This window comes from Embiotoca jacksoni, unplaced genomic scaffold (genome assembly GCF_022577435.1).
Source record: "Embiotoca jacksoni isolate LCO1_2020_lvr unplaced genomic scaffold, fEmbJac1.0.p SCAF_21, whole genome shotgun sequence".
Lineage (NCBI taxonomy): Eukaryota > Metazoa > Chordata > Actinopteri > Embiotocidae > Embiotoca > Embiotoca jacksoni.
Window position 1 is genome coordinate 9,132,962 of NW_027185352.1, and position 19,112 is coordinate 9,152,073.

At 41.7% G+C, this 19,112-nt stretch overlaps 2 protein-coding genes across 4 annotated transcripts in view; one reads left to right on the top strand and one right to left on the bottom strand.

Annotated features, from left to right (window-relative positions):
• gsap (gamma-secretase activating protein) overlaps window positions 1-3,219 on the top strand; it is a 32,838-nt gene extending 29,619 nt beyond the window's left edge. For all 3 annotated transcript variants that reach the window (XM_069156790.1, XM_069156791.1, XM_069156792.1), the window contains 2 exons: window positions 1,554-1,650; window positions 1,936-3,219. In XM_069156790.1, the coding sequence (XP_069012891.1) occupies window positions 1,554-1,650; window positions 1,936-2,036 (198 nt within the window). In that variant the 3' untranslated portion in view covers window positions 2,037-3,219. The remainder of the gene's footprint in view (window positions 1-1,553; window positions 1,651-1,935) is intronic.
• Window positions 3,220-3,999: 780 nt separating this feature from the next.
• The window catches only part of ccdc146 (coiled-coil domain containing 146), a 47,770-nt gene continuing 32,657 nt past the window's right edge, over window positions 4,000-19,112 (bottom strand). The window contains exons 19-23 of the mRNA XM_069156789.1: window positions 10,124-10,234; window positions 9,887-10,024; window positions 9,161-9,286; window positions 7,301-7,423; window positions 4,000-5,082 (exon numbers count right to left, since the gene is read on the bottom strand). Of these exons, the coding sequence (XP_069012890.1) occupies window positions 4,882-5,082; window positions 7,301-7,423; window positions 9,161-9,286; window positions 9,887-10,024; window positions 10,124-10,234 (699 nt within the window). The 3' untranslated portion in view covers window positions 4,000-4,881. The remainder of the gene's footprint in view (window positions 5,083-7,300; window positions 7,424-9,160; window positions 9,287-9,886; window positions 10,025-10,123; window positions 10,235-19,112) is intronic.

The following is a 19,112-nucleotide window of genomic DNA, read 5'->3' on the forward strand; positions in this document are numbered from 1 at the left end:
CAAAGTGGGTCAAAGTTCAAGATGCATTTTCATGAAGAAGTATGTGCAAGTATGTGTACATGCAACAGTTGATACTTTTTAAGGGAAGCTGTAGTCCGTACTAAAAGTAAAACGAAATAGCATGCGACTCGGAACGCAGGGTACGTTCTGTTTCAGTAAACTGCAAACAAAACAGGAAATGAGGAGCGGATATCACTTTCAGCGGTCCGTGTACACTTTCCCCTGCCTGTGCAGTAAAGGTAAAAACAAAGGGAGTGGTACTGGAACCATAGATTGCTATTACAACAGGGAAAGGGGAACAGAAATGTGAATGAGGCTCGCTGGAGGTAGCGACCTTTCACACTGTTTGCATTAAAGGAAGGAGAAAAAAACAAAAACAAACAAAAAAAAAACTTTCCCACACAGTCCACCCCAAAAACCAAACACACCTCAAACCAGTGAGCCAACTGAAGGTGTTGACCCCCTGACACACACACACACACACACACACACACACACACACACACATCTGAGCGCCAAACAAACCTCTTAATATAACCTCCAATCAGGCTGATTACCACCAGGTGAGGGAGAACATCACAGGTTGATGCTGACGAGCCAGCGCGAGTGAGTCCGTGTCCCAGATCAACAGATAAAAGTCATTTTTAAAGCAACAGGATGAGGCGTGTGCAGCCACAGCGGTGCTTCGCTGAATCTGCCTGCTAAAGGATTTCCATTTGAGTTTATTGTGTTGGCATTAGCAAATTGATGACAATGACAGAGTACAGCTGAAAGCCAGGGTTTTCCCAACCATTATAAGGTGCAGCACCCAAACCAATCGATGTGAAATCACTGTGGAGGGCATTAAAACTAACTACATCTCCCACATCTAATGGATGTAGTTGTTTCCCAGTGGGCTTTTGAGGTGTCATTTATTATCTGCTCTTGCTTTTTTCCAAAATTAGGAAAATCGCACACACTTCGGGTGATAATATTGGTCAAAAATGAGGGGAAATTGCAAAATTTTAATTAAAAAAAAACAACATTTTCTCGAGTTAGGACTGCCCTCCAAACATGCACCTTAGTCTTCCACAAACTTGGGGAAAAGGCTGGCTGGAAATGCCATTAGTTTCGCTGGTTATAAATGAAAGTATTAGCGAGACAAATGAGCTGAATGCTACTCAAGGGCAAGGAAGAACTGCTTTTCTCAGTTTAATAACCTTGTATATGCAAAGTGTTTTTAGACCAAAGCTCAGACAAGTGAAGCTTTCTGAAGCAGACAAGAAAGAGGGTATTTTTCTGCAACATTACAGAAAAACGTGCCCTTTTTGACATTTAAACAGTGACCTCCACGTAAATGTACAAGATGCTGGCATTAAGAGCTCATGACAGTAACAGATACGAATCTATACGGCTGCCTAAAAAGTTAAACTGCAGCTAACTTTATTTGTAAGAGTTAAGGGGAAGAGTTTCTGGATTTGCCACAGATTTGACTTGACTTGTGTGTTTCCTAAAAAAAAAAAAAAAAACCTGCAAAATCCAAAGTTGTGTTTTTGTTTTTCCTTCCTCCTCAGGGAATTGCGTTCACCGACAGAGACAAGCCTGGCTTCAGACCTGAGTTTCTGCCTCTTACCCACCTGGCAAAAATACTCTCTGATATAGAGGAACAAGGTAGCGTGTGTGTGTGTGTGTGTGTGTGTGTGTGTGTGTGTGTGTGTGTGTGTGTATCCTGCCTGGTTTAGATGCAGAGGCCTTTAGAGGTTTAATACTGACTGTGTGTATTTATGTGTGTGCTTGGTCAAAACGCAGCAGTCTGTAACATGAAGGAGCATAGAAGGGAAGTGTGTGTGACTGTGTGTGTGTGTGTGTGTGTGTGTGTGTGTGTGTGTGTGTGTGTGTGTGTGTCTGGTTTTATATCCTCTATAAAAAGCTGTGTCTCTCTCCGACTCCAAACAGCTCTGAACCCATTCGAGGAGCAGGAAAATGTGGACGCCAGGTTTGTGGAGGAGACGGCTCTGAAGCAGACGCTCATACTGCTGGGCTTTGAGGAAAAATGAAGGATGTGGAAGAAGGGCGGAGGGAGACGTGGAGGCGGCGGGATGGAGAGAGAGACAGATGAGGAGGAAAATGTGTTTGAGAGACCCGTCATCATTGACTGGGCCTAGAGGACGAGTAACGGATGGATGGATGGATGATGGAGGGACGAAGGGATATATGAAAAGAGATTCCCAGAATTGGAGTGGACAGCACTAAAAACTGTAATACAAGTCAGGAAGACAGTTAGATCTCCACTTAGTGGTTTTATTCAATTTCAGGGAAATGTGTTCTTCAAATTTTCTATATTGAAAATCAATACGCGCAGGGAGCTAATTCTATGAATTAATTTTCTGTAGCGGCTGCAGTTCTCTCAAGCGCCTCTTCAACTTTCTTCACCTTATTTCCCACAATTTATGAACATGGATGTCAAAGACTTCGAGAGGCATTTATAAATCAAACACACTTTGTTTGTCCTCCTGTGCTTCCTGTAACGCTGCTGCACCCCATTAACTTGATTACATGCTGGCAAAATGCTCTGCAGATGGAGTGGCTGATACGGTCAGTCAGCGGCTGCCGGGCCTTAAATCTGAACCTAAGTCGGTGTTAAATCCAGCCTGTGCAGCAGAACGGCCAAAAAAGGAAGAAACACTAACACCCCGACCACATGTTTAGATGTTGTACAGTGTTTGTACAAAGTAAAAGAGAAACTTAACTTACTGAATCTAAATGAGGAAATTGTGGGAAGAGTGGCAGCTGAGCAAGATTTTGCAAACTTCGTCAACAAAATTCTTTATTAGTTTTGCTAACCCTGTCCTATGTTGTTTGATTGTATGGTTTATAAAAGACTCGGTCATTGCTCAGCCAGTCTGCACACACACAGACACACACACACACACACACACACACACACACACACACACACACACACACACACACACACACACACACTCAAACGTCTGGTTGGAATTAAATGCCCTAAATTGTGACCGAGCTCTTACTGGTGACGGTGATGTGTGTTCATAATCCTTCGTAGGAAACGTTGGCCCTCCTGCGCGTCATCCGCTACCAAATTCCGGACATTATTTACATCTCATGTACTGTGATCGCCAAACAGTCCTCTGAAAGAAGGGATTATTAATCACTCTTCATGTTTCCAGAAAAATAAACCATGGATTGGAAATAAAGAGCTTTTACTAGACGCTCCTCTGTTGTTGTTGTACATTCTGAAGAACACAGCGTGGGAGAGAAGCCTTCGTGGCAGCAGTTCGGACCTCGCCTCTCTGTTTCCTAAGAATTTCCTTCCAGAGCCAGTTGTGATAAATTTGGAAAGGATCTCGGCTGCGGGTCGAACAGTTTGGAGTGTGAGGAGGAAGCAGGCGCTCGGCTTCTCGAGAACACCTTGACTGTTTTGGACAGACTCGCCGCAGTTCCGCCGAAGTCAGGAAATCATCTCAGTCATCACACACGCGGAGTCACATCGGATGAAGAACACACCCATCGCGCTCGCGCCCGTGCTCTTCTTAACTTTACCTACACCCAACGGCAAAATCTTTTTTTAGAAACCTTGAGCTTCATCACCTGATCGCCTTCCTCCACACTCTGTTATGCAGTCGGTGTTGTGCAGCCAGCTAACAGTTAGGGGCAAAGATAATCTGACAGCTATCAGCATCAACCTGCGATGGATGATCACACACACATTACATCACTGGATCGCCTCTTCAGAAGTTGACTCACGCAGCGTGTTTAACACGGTGGACACCAGTTGTTTCCTAATTCTTTTTTTTTTTGTCTGAAGTTCCTCCAATCAAAGGGCGGCTCAAGTGCGCCTTCATCAACGCTGCATGCTGATTACTTCAACTGTTTACCATTTCTGTAGCCTTTTCAGCCGTTTTAGGTGACTTTTAGCTTTTTGTTTCTACCATTTACTCATTACATTTAACTGTTCATCTCTTATTTTTGTAATTATTATAATGATCTGTCCAGTACACACACACGAGATCAGGCGATGAAATGACTTTTTATCGCAGTACTTTTTTAAGAGCTTCAAAGTCAACTGTTTTTGGCCTGGAACGACCAACTCTGAAGTCTCCACCCAATTTAAAGCTCCACTTTCATCCTTTTTTTTTTTCCTTTGACACTCCTCCGACTGCCACCCCTCCCTGCTCTTCATTTATATTCTCCTCTCTCTCTGTCATTCTCTATGCTCTTTTATTGCTCGAGCTTCCTCTCTATATTTACATTCACGCATTTCAGGCATTAAGAAGGCACTCCCAGCCTCGCGCAGAGCTTAAACCCATTGCAATTCATTGAAAGATTACGAGCGTCGGGGGATGAAACAACAAGAGTGACTTATATGTAGAAATGAATTTATGTATAAGAGGAAAGTAGTAAAAACAGTCTTGAGGCGTTGTTAAGTACAGAAATGAAAACAAAACATTATCCGTGAACGTGATGTAACAATACTCACTCAAATTGCATCTCCTCTGTGTCCTCTGTTTTCCCTTCAGCTCTCCTCCAGAATTCAGTTTTACTGCAAAGCTGAATGTCAACAAGCTGTTTGCCAGTACATTTTGGAAAACGAAACTAAAATTACAACCAGATGCAGTTCACAAGTACATGACAAACAGCGGTGGTGTGCCGGACAGCGAGGACACAAACGTACACAATAATCTGACAGGAGGAAGAAACAGCACTTAGAGGCGTGTACGGAAGGGCAGATTCATCACAGATATATATTTTTAAATAGTTAAGATGAAATGTTTCTGAAAGACTGCGTGAAAAATGGAAATAATGAGAAAAAACGGCCAAACTAGCATTCAGAAGTTTATCGATTTACACCAGACTTAACGTGCTCCCGTTTGTTTTCTATATCTCCACTGGTTTGTCTGTCGGTTTGCGGATGTGTCTCATGTTGGCCCCTTGTTTGGAGGGATTGAACGGTGCCTGGGCTCCGTAGGGTATGGGCAGAGGGAGGCGGTCCACCTGGGGGACGTACGCATTCGGGCGGGATTCAGCGGTGGTGTACTTGCCATTGGGCAGCTGTCTCCACTTCTCCTCTTTAGCAAGCTGCACACACACACACACACACACACACACGCGCGCACACACACGCGCGCACACACACACACACACACACACACACACACACACACACACACACACACACACACCAGAAGCAGTTTTAATATTTAATGTGAGTTTGCATGACCTTGGACTAAAATTTTACTGAAATTGAATCAAGTAAATGGAATTAGTAAATGTGTTTGTTTTTTTTAATAGCTCAAGACAAATGCAAGTTGAAAAGCTGAGTGCATGAGATTAAGGCTGATTCAAGTTTGACCCGTAATTTTTGTCTTTTCTTATTAATTTGAGTAAATTGAAAATACACGTAGGGGAAATTAGTAATAACAGTGATGATCTGCAGGGTGTGATAAACAAGATTTGGTATTTTGAAGTAATGGTGCCGTAATCCTGCACTGTACGTACATCGTTTTAAATGATTTTTTTTTTATGATAACATTAGTTTGTTTTATTCTTTGGTTGAATCTACTCACTCACATAACGTGAGTTATGGTGCAAATACTTCAATCAGAGTTTTAAGGTGGTGTTGTGTTGGTGACGTTTGTGTCAAAGAACATGAATCAATCTCTCTCGCTCTCTCACTCAGGAGAGGAACATAATAGCTATTGGCCCCGGTGCATATATTCCTCATGGCGTCCTCTCCTGGCATTTCCCAGCATGCCTTCTTTCTTTCTAACTTTTAAGAAAATAGCAACCCAATTACGTAGGTGTAGGTGATGGGTAGAAATTATATCTATTTTTGATTAAATATTTTAGTTCAGTTGTGGACCACTGTTTAGGAGTAAAATAATATCCTGACACTGACTGACGGGTTAATGGCAGGCAGTGTGCAGAACAACAATGTTGAACTTATTTCTATGAATTAGAGTTCAGAAACAAATGGTACCCTGTCACTGCCACTATTTTTATTACCATAACTGAGCACATATTATCTCCCACATAGTTTGTGTAATCATGTATCAGGTGCTTTCAGAGGTTTAGTGCCTTGCTCAAGGACACTTTAGACATGTGGCTGTTTTATGAGGATTTACAGTATATTCTGTAACTTTTTACTGGCAGACGTCACTGTGACTTTGCCAGGTACTTTAAATCTGTGTACAGATTAAACGGTGAGATTTACCTTGTTAATTAATGGGTTTTAGATAACTGCCGGGCATATTTCTGAAGTTGGGACAGAGCCTGGTCCTTTTCATGCGAGGCTAAAGCTAATTGGCTCCCGCTTCAGGTGACAGCTCGTAAACACCTCAACCACACTGATCTTCCAGTGTGTGAATCTTGATGGTTTTTCCACTCAGTGTACATTTAAATTATTTGAACTGTGGCTGGAAAATGTCTTTCCCCCCTCTAACAAAACTGAAACATGGCTCGTAGGATACAGACAGTGGCCCGCAAAACTGATTTGAACCCAATGTGGCTGATGGATCAATTTGTAACCATGACGGACTCCTACTAAGTCCTCCAAGTGTGCAAACGTCCTCATGACAGGACAGTGCTCTGTTTGACTTTCACCCCGCAACAGCATGCAAATGAACTGTGTCTAAATCCCACTGAGACTTCAAAGAGATGGCGATTTTCTCATGCATATGAACAGTTTATCCGCTGACAGTTTATCCGCTGGCATGCGATCTGAGGAGCGCACACAAAACAAGGAATAAGGGCTTCCAATGCAAAAAAAAAAAAGAAAAGAAAAGAAAAGGAGAGCCCATAAATAAATAGGAAAAACACTTTTCTTATGTAGTTTAAAATGCGCAATGAACAAAGACCTCAACACGTTTCCGTGTGTTTCTTCCTATCTTTTGGTTTGGCACTGTTTGGACTCGCAGCTGTAAACAGGAGTAAAAAAAACCCGACCGGTATAACAACAGACAGGCTGCTGCTGCAGACAGCAGGACAACTGATTGCTATTTATGTGCCTTTCTTGTGTAGACAGCCACCACTGGTTTGTCAGCCTTTCTTCTCAGCATGTCTTGTGTTTGTACATGTGTTTAAAACAACTGGAGCCCCTGTCTGGTCAGCTGTGCGCAAATAGTTTTCACTCGCGTATACTGCAGTCCTTTTGTCCTGCTGAATCTTAATCAATACCCGCCCCCGTGTCATGTCCCCGCTACACTTGTTCCTCAGTCACCCCGTCTTCTTTTCTTGCCCCTCACTGCTTTAATCAATTTCTGACCGGTGATCTTTGTGTCTCGGTGTGTTTCTTTACCCTCTCTTTCTCCTCTTTGTCCCTCTGTCTCCTCTTCTTGTCCCGGAGCATCCTCCTCCACTCCTCCTCTATCTCAGAAAGCGGCGGCAGGCCCTGCTCCAGCCGCCGCTGGCACCTGTGCATCTGGAAGTACAGGACCGAGTGTGAGAAACTATTCACTTTGTATTCCCTTCACTCTGTCCACTCTGCGGGCTCGATTCACTTCCAACTGCGCCTGAAAACAGATGGTTGTATTAGTGTCAGAATCTGGGCAAAATTGGGCCTCTGCATTTTCTACCTCTGGTTGCGTTTGCGGTGCACTGCAGGCATAAATCCTTTGCAGGGACTCTTCAGGTTATTAACACAAACCTTCTAAAATATTTAGAAGGCAGGTGGGAAATCCACTCATTTTTAGTTGTTTAAATTTTTAGCGAGACAGAAAGCAAACCTAATGTCGAGCTAATGTCTTTTTGCCTTCCCTTTGGACTCACAGAATCTGTGGTGGATGATCATTTTCATGGATGATAATATTCATCCACCTCAACAGGAAAATGTTAATTAATAACAATAATCCAATGATATTAATGATAATGTGATCCTCTTAATGCCTGATGTGAGTCAAAATCAACTAGAATTTCTGAATGTAAATGCATCTACCATAAAATAACCATCTATTTAACATCCTCCCTGCAAAGCTGATCTTGCAGGATTTCATGTAAAAAACTTGAAATATATGATTTGTTTGAGTAAAATCAGTTAATTTTACTTGAGGCACAAATCAATGTTTTATATCAGTGGAATAAATGATTCACTGTAAAGTGAGAGGAGGTTGCTGGAAAGTTATCACGCAACTCTGAAGTTCAGCACTCAACTCAGCTCTGTGGTGTGCTTTGGTGTCTTTTAGCATCTTTCAGCTCATTTGTTTTGACTGTACACGCTCACCTCTCTTCTCAACCTCGTTTCCAGCAACAGCAGGAAGTAGTTTTCACCACAAAGCTCGGATAAACCAATTGCCTGCGCTTTGTGCACCAAACAGCAGACAACAACTATGTGGTGAACATAGTGGAAGATTTTCCTGTAACAGTTATGTTTTAAATGTAATATATATATAGTACCATGACGATGCAGAGGTGGATTCAGATAACTGAGCATAAAATATAAAGACAGCAGTTAGATTTGAACAACAACAGAAGGATGTTACAAGTTCAGATAATTCTGAGACCCTATTTACACAAAGGTTAACTTACTGTTAGTGTGAACTTGACAGCTTCAGGCTCAAATGTTTACAGTGGAATTCCTCTTGGTTGTCACAGTAACAGAAATCCCTAAGATGCTAAAAGCTAGCAGTTGGTCTGGAAACAGACCAATTGGATTTTTTTCACTTCATTGAGGAAAAGGAAATCGCAGTTCAATCTGATTATCAGGCAGCCAATACACGTATAACAAAATAATACAACTTCTCAGAATAAACTAACTGTTGGCTGAGTGTTCAATCACTGAATATTCATCCCGATTCCCCGATGCTTTTATTTACTGCGCCACCACTCATTCACTCCTTCGCTGACAATGTTTAATTTTCATGAAACCCTTGAAGTCCTTTTCATTTACGAAATGTATGAGCGAATATTGTTTTGTTCTGCTCTGTGTTTACCTCTTGATTTGTTTTACTGCGCAAATAAGCAAAATAATTGGGTTTGAACTGAAGGACGGGACATCGAGAAATGATCCATCAGACACTTTTGGCTGCCTTCGATCGCGCTCAGTGAAGAGTGACAAAAACAATGGGAAAGACGGTGGAAGGCCGAGGGGAGGACGCTCAACCAAGAGCACACTGAAACATGGTAACACGTATGTGCTGTGCGGGACGGGGACCGCTCTGACCTGCAGCTCTTTCTCTTTGATCTGTTGTTGTTGTGATAAAGCCACGGCTTGTTTCATGGAGAGCTCTGCAGAGATGGCCATCAGACGGTCGTTGGTGTCGATTATATTCGCTCGGAGCTCGTTGAGCTGGATGCAGGCAACACACACACACACACGCACACACACACACACACGCACACGCACACACACACACACACACACACACACACACAGATTCTGATACCAAACTAGGATACAAGTTGACTCACTCACGATAATTGGATTTGTGCTCATTTTGATGCAACAACATGATGTACATTTGAGCCCCCTTTGAACTGTAGTAGCTTTGCATTTCAAATCAAATTGATTTCCATGTTTGTATTGCGTGCTTCCACAAAGTTATTCCATATAATGAATCCCTGTTGCACAAGCTTTTGATGAGGGCATTTATGGCTGGTGAGAAGTGCAGGCAGTCGTAGGGACAAAAGAGAGGAAGTGAGAATACAAGGAAAGTGTAATGCTCAGTGAACTCTTCGATGCCCATGCTGCATGCTTCTCACATGGACCGCACATGCTCTTCAAACAGAATGTGATTGTGTTTGTGAGAGAGACATACAGAGAGGGAAAAGACCAGACCGTAAATTAACAGTTGAAATACTGTAACGAGTCTCTGAATCTGTATCACCCGATCTGTGCGTATTCTGTTATGAGCCGAGTGTTATCTCTGAAGTGGATCTCGTCGTGTACCTTCTTTGCCAGCGAGAGTCGGTCCTGTTGGCAGTTCTCAGCTTGCTCGCTGAGTGGCTTTGAGAGCCGGGTCACCTGGTCCACCAGGAGTTCTTTTTCCAGCAGCTGACTCTCGCGCTCTGCTAGATTCACCTCGAGCTACATGAGCACACACAGGAACAGAGCGGTTACGGTCTCACAATTCAGCGCTCAGGATAAGATTTTGTGATAAAATACCATTTTAATGTTGCGGTGTACCTGCTCAATTTTCTTGACCAGCTCTCCAGTTGATGGATCTTTGCCTTTTAGCTCTTTGTAATCGACTGTTCGATTCATATTTTTGAGTGTGTTGTCTCTGGCTTCGGACAACTGGGAGACAAATTAGAGAAGTAGAGACAATAACAAGACCAGACTAATTGTTGACAGTGTGTGTGTGTGTGTGTGTGTGTGTGTGTGTGTACTGTATCAACATATAGGCCAACTACAGTTATCTAGTCACTGTCACTGACATCTAGTAATGAAAATATTTTTACAAATTTCCCACAGGACATCACTTCAAACAATAAATAAATAACATGAAAGTGTAAAAGCCTAGAATTAGTCTGCTGCTGTCTGCGTTTTGAGTGTCTCGTCCTCCAGGCATTAGAGATACTTATTGCACTGGGGAGTTAAAAAAAAACACTTAAGATCTTTCTTTGCTAAATGTAGAGCACTAGATGGAAGTTACTTCCCGCTAGGTGACAAGTCACTGGTAAAGCTTGATAAGAGAAACCCAATGTTCAAAAAGCCACAGGATCCCGACAAGGGACGAGGTTTCTTTTTTTTTTTTTTAAATTCCTGACATCCCTTAAGACAGCCGAAATAGAAGGGGAAGCAAGGCTACACAAGAAAGCACAAAGAAAATGAGCCAAAAGACTGCAGAGAGGCAAAAAGCAGGGAGGTTAGAGGTTTGTTCACGTAAGAAAATGCAGAGCTGACATGATTTACCGATTAACTGTTTCGATGAACGGGAGGAAATTCACATATTAAACATCAATTAAAGGTACCATGTGGAGTTTATGTCCTCTAGTAACTCTTTTAATGAGTGGGCCATACTTGTGCATACATGAGTAAGATTCCTAAAATGCAGCAGTGTGCCAGCGAAGAGGACCACAAACCTATACTAGCAAGATTTAAAATGTTTAAAAATCGGCATTCAAAATGGTTCATGAGGAAAAAAAGATAAATTAATTACATTTACTAGATCTCAGAAATACACGCAATGTACTGTAACACTCAATGTATCCCCTTACAGAAACATGAAATTCACACGTGCAAAAACTCGTGATCACACACCACATACACATGTGATTGTGCACATGAAACATGTATTTTGCACAAGTAGCACATGTACTTTTGGAAAACTTTCATGGTGTAATGTGTGAAACCCCTTGTCGATTTCCATGTGAAAACTATTCCACATATTCCCCCCATGTTATCATATGTTGCAAGGTGGTAAACATGTCATACATGTGATCACATATGTTCCCATGGGGAAAACATGGGGAACTCTTGTGTTTTTTATGTAACAGTTAGAGCACTTTGAAAGTAATCTACCAAGTTAAAATGCCAAATGTCTTTATAATCTCTCTGCCTTTTTGACTGTCAAAATTATCTGATTTCCTCTATCTTATATTATTGTTAAAATAAAAAATGGGTCAGCACAAATGATTGTTGTTTGGTTCAACCGTGAAGAGCTGTGGTTCAAATTTTAGTTGCGCTCCTAAGACAGTGAAATACATGACATATGTCAGGCTGTATTCTGCAGAAACATGTCTATAAAATGATGCACAGGGTATCGAGACTATTTCTATTTAATGGAACAAAATAACAACAAACGTAAATAATCCACTGGAGTGTTGTATACGCAGCTCATACAGCACTGAAGAGTTTGCTGATACAGTATATGGGCAGTATGTAATAAAGTCAGACAATACGGAAAAAGATTTGTGTAAAATGGGTAATTGAACACATTTGGGTTTGGTCTAAGCGAGCAGATTAAAGTCTCTGGAAGTCTTCCAAATAGAGCTTAACAGCTTTGGATAATTTGATAGTCTAAATGAACCAATTGAAAAAGATAATCATCACCTTAGTTAAAAAGAATGATTACTTGCAGCCCAAGAAAATGTACAGCCATGTAGAGGACGTGGCCTCAACTAGATTCACCTGCTCGTAACAGGTTGTATTTCATCGAGATAGATAAGAAGTCAGATGCCCTCCTGATCTAAACAGAGACTGCACATGGAAATGAGCAATTAAAGAAGCTACAGTATCTCAACAGGGAAGTTAATCCAAATGCTTGTTGGTCCCATGACAGCAAAGTAAAGATAGTCTATATATAAAAATATATGAAGCTGAGATGATCAAAGAGCTGTGACAGCAACAATAAGAAGGACGTAAGCAGAAAATAGAAGGAAGCAGAAAAAAAAAATCTGATAAAGGAAGAGAGAGAGAGAGAAAACGAGAGTACACGAGAAATATTAATAGACGCCTGGGGAGATCGGAGAGGGAGACAAATATAAGGGTGGAAGAAGAGATTGGATCGACAGCAGAGAGTAAAGAGAGGAGAGGGGATGAGCTGAAGAGAAAAACAGGGTGTGGGGAAATGTTGTACACAGACGGTCTGACCTGACGTGACCCGGCTTACGAAACAGCAGCTTCTCTCCATTCAACCATACAGTACAGACGTGTGTGTACGTACACGGACCGGTGTATGTTTACGAGCCTGTATCTAATGCGGGCGAAGAAAAGATGGCGTGGAACAAAGTGATGATTCCCATTTCCCCTCTCTTCATGGAGGGGATTAATGAGGCCTCTCTTTCGCACGCCGACAGTGAATCTTATTACAACTGACTTGTGTGATCAGCCTGGTAAAAATCTGTTTGTTGGACTGAAGCTACAGATGCTCAGGGAAGAAAGAAGCTGAGAGGCAGAAAACATAACAGAGCAAGCAGAAAAGCAGAGAAAGAGACGAGAGTGGAGGTGACGTGCTCGGAGAGACCGATAATAGAGGGACCGACGGCAAAAGAAAGACAGCGTGAAGGCCAGAGTGAGAAAAGAAGTGAGAGAAAGAGATGGGATGTGAAAGCAAACAAGAAACAACACAGCCTCACAACAGAATCAGAGAAACACGAGCTGCTGAGAAACAGGAAGTGGGGCTCACCAACAGGGACCGGGGTTATCTGCAGTGTTTTTACACAGAACACTTTGACAACAAAAGCTTGTTCGTGGCGTGAGGAGTTGAATGCGTGATTACATCGCTTCAAAGCCAAAAATTCAGCAACAAATCTGACAAAAATTATTGAGTTTGTTGCTGAACATTCAAAAGAAAGTCACAAAATATTGAAGTGACACTACAAGTTGAAGAAAATTAGACTTCTCACTTTTTTTGGTACCCTTTTTTGTAAAACTAGTATTTTGCTTATTTTTCAATTTTCAAAAATTTTGAGATTTTGAGACTTTCCTGTGGAATTAGCATGTAAGGTTCCCGCCTGCATTATAGAAAGGAGAGACTGGAGATAGCGTAAGTCGCTCTCAGTCATGGGTTCCATTTTGGGAATGGCAAATATGAGCCTGTCAGAAGTCACAGCAATTTCAGCTCACACATTACATTATACAGAGACAATGCAGCAGTTACATTACCAGTACTGACATTTTGAACTGGTATACTGCTTCTGTAGAATTAGAATTTCCTCTTTTTACGTTCAATATAAATTTGATTTATATAGCACCAAATCACAACACAACTTATTTCAGGGCACTTACTGTAACAGTAAAATCCTTACAACAGAACTTTACAACAATAACATACATTTACCAACAATTCAACAATTCCCGAGCAACAGCTGGGAGGAAAAAACTTTTTTCTGGAAATCTAAATGTTGGCCAGATTATAACTTTTGGCCAAATCAGTACACGAGTCAAAACTAACACCATGATTTCTTAGTGTGGACAAATTCAAAGCGCGAGGATAAATAATTGTTAATTTATTTCAAGGCTTTAAATAATTATGAGCTTCTTCAGTCGTCAGAATCCCGACAGAGACAGGCGTATATGCCCGGTCCTCACTGAGTCTGATTGATCTGTGCTCCACCCTCATATGTAAGCACCCTGAGTCACTTAAATGCTGCTTGATGGATGGCGTACAGTGCTTGCGTGTCAGCCTCTCTCCTCTCTCCACTCTTCAATCACTGTGATGCTCTTGCTCTTTGCATCCATCTGTCCCCGTGTCAGTGTCTCTGTTCTGCCTGCCTGCCTCTCTGTTTTCTTCATCTGACAGTCACAAATAATGGCTGCTTTCTTGCCTTGTGAACGCTGTAAAACACTGTAGATGTGACAGCATCGGTGCAGTGGACAATTTGCATGCCATTTACATAATTTCAGCTTAGTTTGTACTTAACATGATGGCTGAAAAAGTCACATAATAAATGGTAATCTGCAACACTCTGCAAGTGTATTAATACAAATAAATAATCACCTTATTTATATACCAGCTCCCAAAATTAGGTTACAAACAGCCAAGTAATTAACATAGATAAAAGACAAAGGCACAGATCAGTAAAGCAGAAAGGTCGGTAAAGTGAAACAGCAGTAAAATCATAACCATAATAAGGTTATGTAAGGTTAATTAGCAGAACATGTGAGCAGAGGAGCTGAACTAAGGCTTTCAGAAGCACAAAATGAGGTGTAAATTATAATTGAATATGAAAATATACAGTCAGACTGCTAATGTTAAACAGACTTAATAGAGCTCCAGAGAAAAACAACATTGACTGTTGGTGTGTTGTAGAACAGCCTGAGGAGAGGATTTTGGTCGGCGGATAAGTCACAACCTGGTAAACACATAATTGACATCATATGCGTAACCATAATAATAAACAAAACAAAATAAATACTTAACCATTGCAGCGACCATGTCAAACAAGGCAACTAGAATAAAATTATTTTAAAAGTTCTGGGTATATTTTGGAGAAGAGATTTGAAAGATGATACTGACTCTGAATTTCTCAGGAAAATGATTCCACAGCTTTGAAGCCTCTGACAACAAAAGCCCTCACTTTTCATTCTGTACCTGGTATACAGGAATAGTTATAAGGTTCCTACCGGTAGAGGACTACAGGTTACATAAAAATCCATAAGACATTAAAATAAGTAAACTTGGGGCAAGCCAAACCATGCACAACCTTAAAAGTCCTCAGTGATTGGATGTGATTTAGAGTTATAACCCATGGATTTACTATAATGCAAAACAAGACCGTCACTGGATTTGGTTGAAGGAGTTGGTAAAAAGGTGATTTAATTTCCAAAACCTATCTGACATCATCCTAATTCCATTTGTTCCATTTGTATTTAAAGTTTAAATTTCCTGCAAAAAGTGTGTTTTCTGTCAGCCTAAAAGAGTTAACTGGACTGCTTCAGTACAGTCAACATCTGGCCTACATCCAGGAGATGTCTGAAGAGCTGTTTGAGTCACAAATCGGAATATTCTTGGGTAAAGTTTAGTCAGCAGTCTCAAGAGGAATCAGATCTAAGGGGTGAGCTGCCAAATGGGTTGGAGGGGTTTCTTAAAGCACATGAAGCTTTTTGGTCAGCCTTCTTGTTTCTGTGCACCTGCTTCTCTTGCTTGCTCTTTACCTGACTGACTTCAAACTTCTACATAAACTTAACACGCTTCCCGACGGGTTTCCCCATGGCAATACGTTCCAGACAGGTTGGACAAAGATTTAAGAGAAGGACAAACAGACAATGTGACTTACCACCACAGGGACAGAGCAGTCAGCCATCAGCCCCACCCTCTTATAAATCTCACTCCACTACTGCCTGCCTGTACCTTTGTCATATTGCTCATGTGACTCTGTACAACAGAAGTATAGCTCGGATTTAGACGACTGTTCGACAATATTCAGACGTCACAAACGCTGCACAGATGTCAGTGTGCGCTAAAGCATGTGCACTTAGATGCGTCTGAGACGTCGACCTGCCATTGACTCATAAACAAGTAGTAAATTCAAAATCTGACATCAACCTCTGTTTATTTTGCAGCAATTAAAATTCCTCTGAGCAAATAAAAGCCTCCGTGTATATTGAACTTCAATAGTCTCACAGATGGCCCAATCCATCTCTGTCAAAATTTCCCATCAAAGGGAGGGGGGGGGTCCATCTGCAATGAACAGATAAACTGGTCACAGATGAATACAAATACACAATATATATGATAAATTGACAGCAAGGCAATTGCATGGAGATTGAATTCGCAAAACAGAATGAATTTGCAGGGAGAATGAATCGAGCCAGCGAGCCTCAAGCAAAAGGAGAGACCCCCATGATTCACTTTTTGTACCCAGAGGAGCCAGACGGCCGTGCGGGGGAAAACTGTCATCTAGAATATGATGTGCTATTTACACACACAAAGGATAGGGGGAAGTATTGGATGACTGGATGGCTGAATGGATGAAGAAACCGATGGATTGATGCACTAACCAGGTAGGTAAATGTTGATTCGAAGAGTCGCACATGTATCCAAATAAGACAAACCGTGTGTTTCCGTTCACGTTGGCTTCTCTTTGGTTACAAATCTTCACTTTTCAGACCTCAAACAATCGATACAGAACGACCATTATCCATGGGAAACTCTCTCTCTCACACACACACACACACACAAAATATTTAAAATGAATATTTAAATATTTAAATATAAATATTTAAAAAAGGGCGGCACGGCGGTGCAGTGGTTAGCACTGTCACCTCACAGCAAAAAGGTTCCGGGTTCGAATCCGGTCCTGGGCCTTTCTGTGCGGAGTTTGCATGTTCTCCCTGTGCTTGCGTGGGTTCTCTCCGGGTTCTCCGGCTTCCTCCCATCATCCAAAAACATGCACCTCAGGTCAGGTTACCTGGCGCCGCGCTAGTGGCAGCCTGCTGCAGCAGCTCCCCCCTGAGAGCCCCCCTGCTGTAGTGAAGAAATTTCCCCTCGGGGATTAATAAAGTGTATAAAATCAAAATATTCCCCATCTTAGTTTAGCATGTTAGCATGCTAACATTTGCTAAATAGCAAAAGTACAGCCAAGGGTGAGGAACACAAATGGAGCTTTACTCAAAACTACAAATACTAACCTCATGGTGTACGAGTGGTAACGCTAGTAGGATTCATCCTCTGGGTACTGTGAAAGCTTGTACAACGTTTTCATTCTGATAGTTGTTGAGATAAGTGGGAAGCAAAGTGGTGGACTGACCAACGACTTGTAGTTTTAGAGTCGTGCTGCTCGCATGGCTAAGAAAGTAGGAAAGGAAGAAATCTACAATAGTACCCGCGTTTGGAAGGACAAATGGACAGATGCAGTTAGTGAAGTGAAACAAAAAACCTCAAAGGAACAATTAAAAGGATTGTTGGACAGAGGCAAGGAGGGAAAGAGGAGAAAAACAAATAGAATATATGTGAACGAATCAGTGACCTGTTGTAGCAAATGATAATAGCAGAAGGAGTAAACAGATGGGGGAAAAGGGAAAAGCTTGTTTTTCCAAAGAGCAGCACATTGTGAATTCTGTTCCAATGCTGCGTTCATCCAAAAGAGCACAAGACTCAGACAAGAGTCCAGCAGCAAGTCTGAAGCTGTCGCTGTGATCCAGAGCAGCAACACACCCAGTCCCATGATGCAACCACTGGCAGAGAAGCTCAGTGTGTGTGTGTGTGTGTGTGTGTGTGTGTGTGTGTGTGTCTCACTCAAACCTCTCTCCATCTACGCGTCTGTCACTCTCAATGCATTGCAAAGTTACTTGAATATATTTGATATTTATTCATGTGTATCTGTCTGTGAGAAATGTGCGCAGTGTGTAGTTGTTTGGGTTTGTCCCTCTTGGTTTGGTACTTCATCGTCTTTCTGCATATCTGCTTGTGTTTCGTTAGCACGCGCTGTTTCTGTCTCTGTTCAGACTAAATGAATGAATGACAGACAGCTCACCTCGACAAAATTATGCGAGGGTCAGCTCTGAAACAATGCTTTAAGCCCACTTTAGTTCAGTGATCAAAGACAGCATCTCAGAGACATAGTAACAGTGTATCAGCTGAAAAACAAAAAAACAAACCAAAACAATTCCCACACGTTTATTTCTTGTGTTGCTTTTCTAAGATCTTTAGTTTTAAACAGTGAATTCACGCGTGCGGGCGTACGGTAGCTCCGTGCTGACTTGAGAATCTTTTGAGAGACACTTTTCAAATGCACAATCAAAATTAATCTTGACTATTGTCACACTGCTGATATTTCTATCACGCAAATTAGAATGTGAAGTCTGTTCATTAAAGAGAAAACCTTCCTACACAGGATGTTGGGAACAGACACTCAAAAGTCTCATTATGAGATGAGGCTCTGAAAGTCTGAAGTTTCAAAACAGATATGCTCATTAGTGGTGTTCTGAGTGTTTAACTATTGTCTATTGGAGCACTGCACTTTAACTCTTCTTGTTGGAGTTCCCCTCGCTCTACACAGATAGACATAAAGTTGAAAAATGATCTATTATACCCAAGACGCATCCTACTCACATGCACGCACAATTATGTAGTTCTTAAGATCCCCGGTGACATAAAATAATAATAAGAAATGATGGGAACACACACACACACACACACACGCACGCACACACACACACACACACACACACACACACACACACACACACACACACACACACACACACACACACACCAGTCTGGATAATGGCTCGAAGCACTGTTGGACAAAGTCCCTGGCTTGCAGATACGCAAACTAACACACACTCACGATTAAATGCCATTTGCCAGAAGATTCCGAGGAAAAGTTTGCAGAGAAAAACAATCTGTGTCTCTCGTGCAGCTTTTATCATCTGATCACAGCACTAATTGACAGGTCGAACTGTTTCCAGATTTTGAATCCATGGAGCTAAGCCACAACCTGATGTAGTCACGGTCACGGTGTTGGAGAAATGTGGATAGCAGTATACAGCAGGCACAATCTGCACCAATTAGGGGCTATATTAGCAAAGCCACTCTAAGGAAACTATAAGGGTGTCACAGACAATAATAAACCTGATGGAGGCCCTTAACACGAACCCCTAATAAACACAAGTGACACAAAACTATGCAGAACTACAGGGCACCTTCACTGTAACTTTTGGGAAGTAATATCTATACGGAGCTTGTTTATCAGAATGTGTTTTCATTTCTGTCTAACTAATAAGT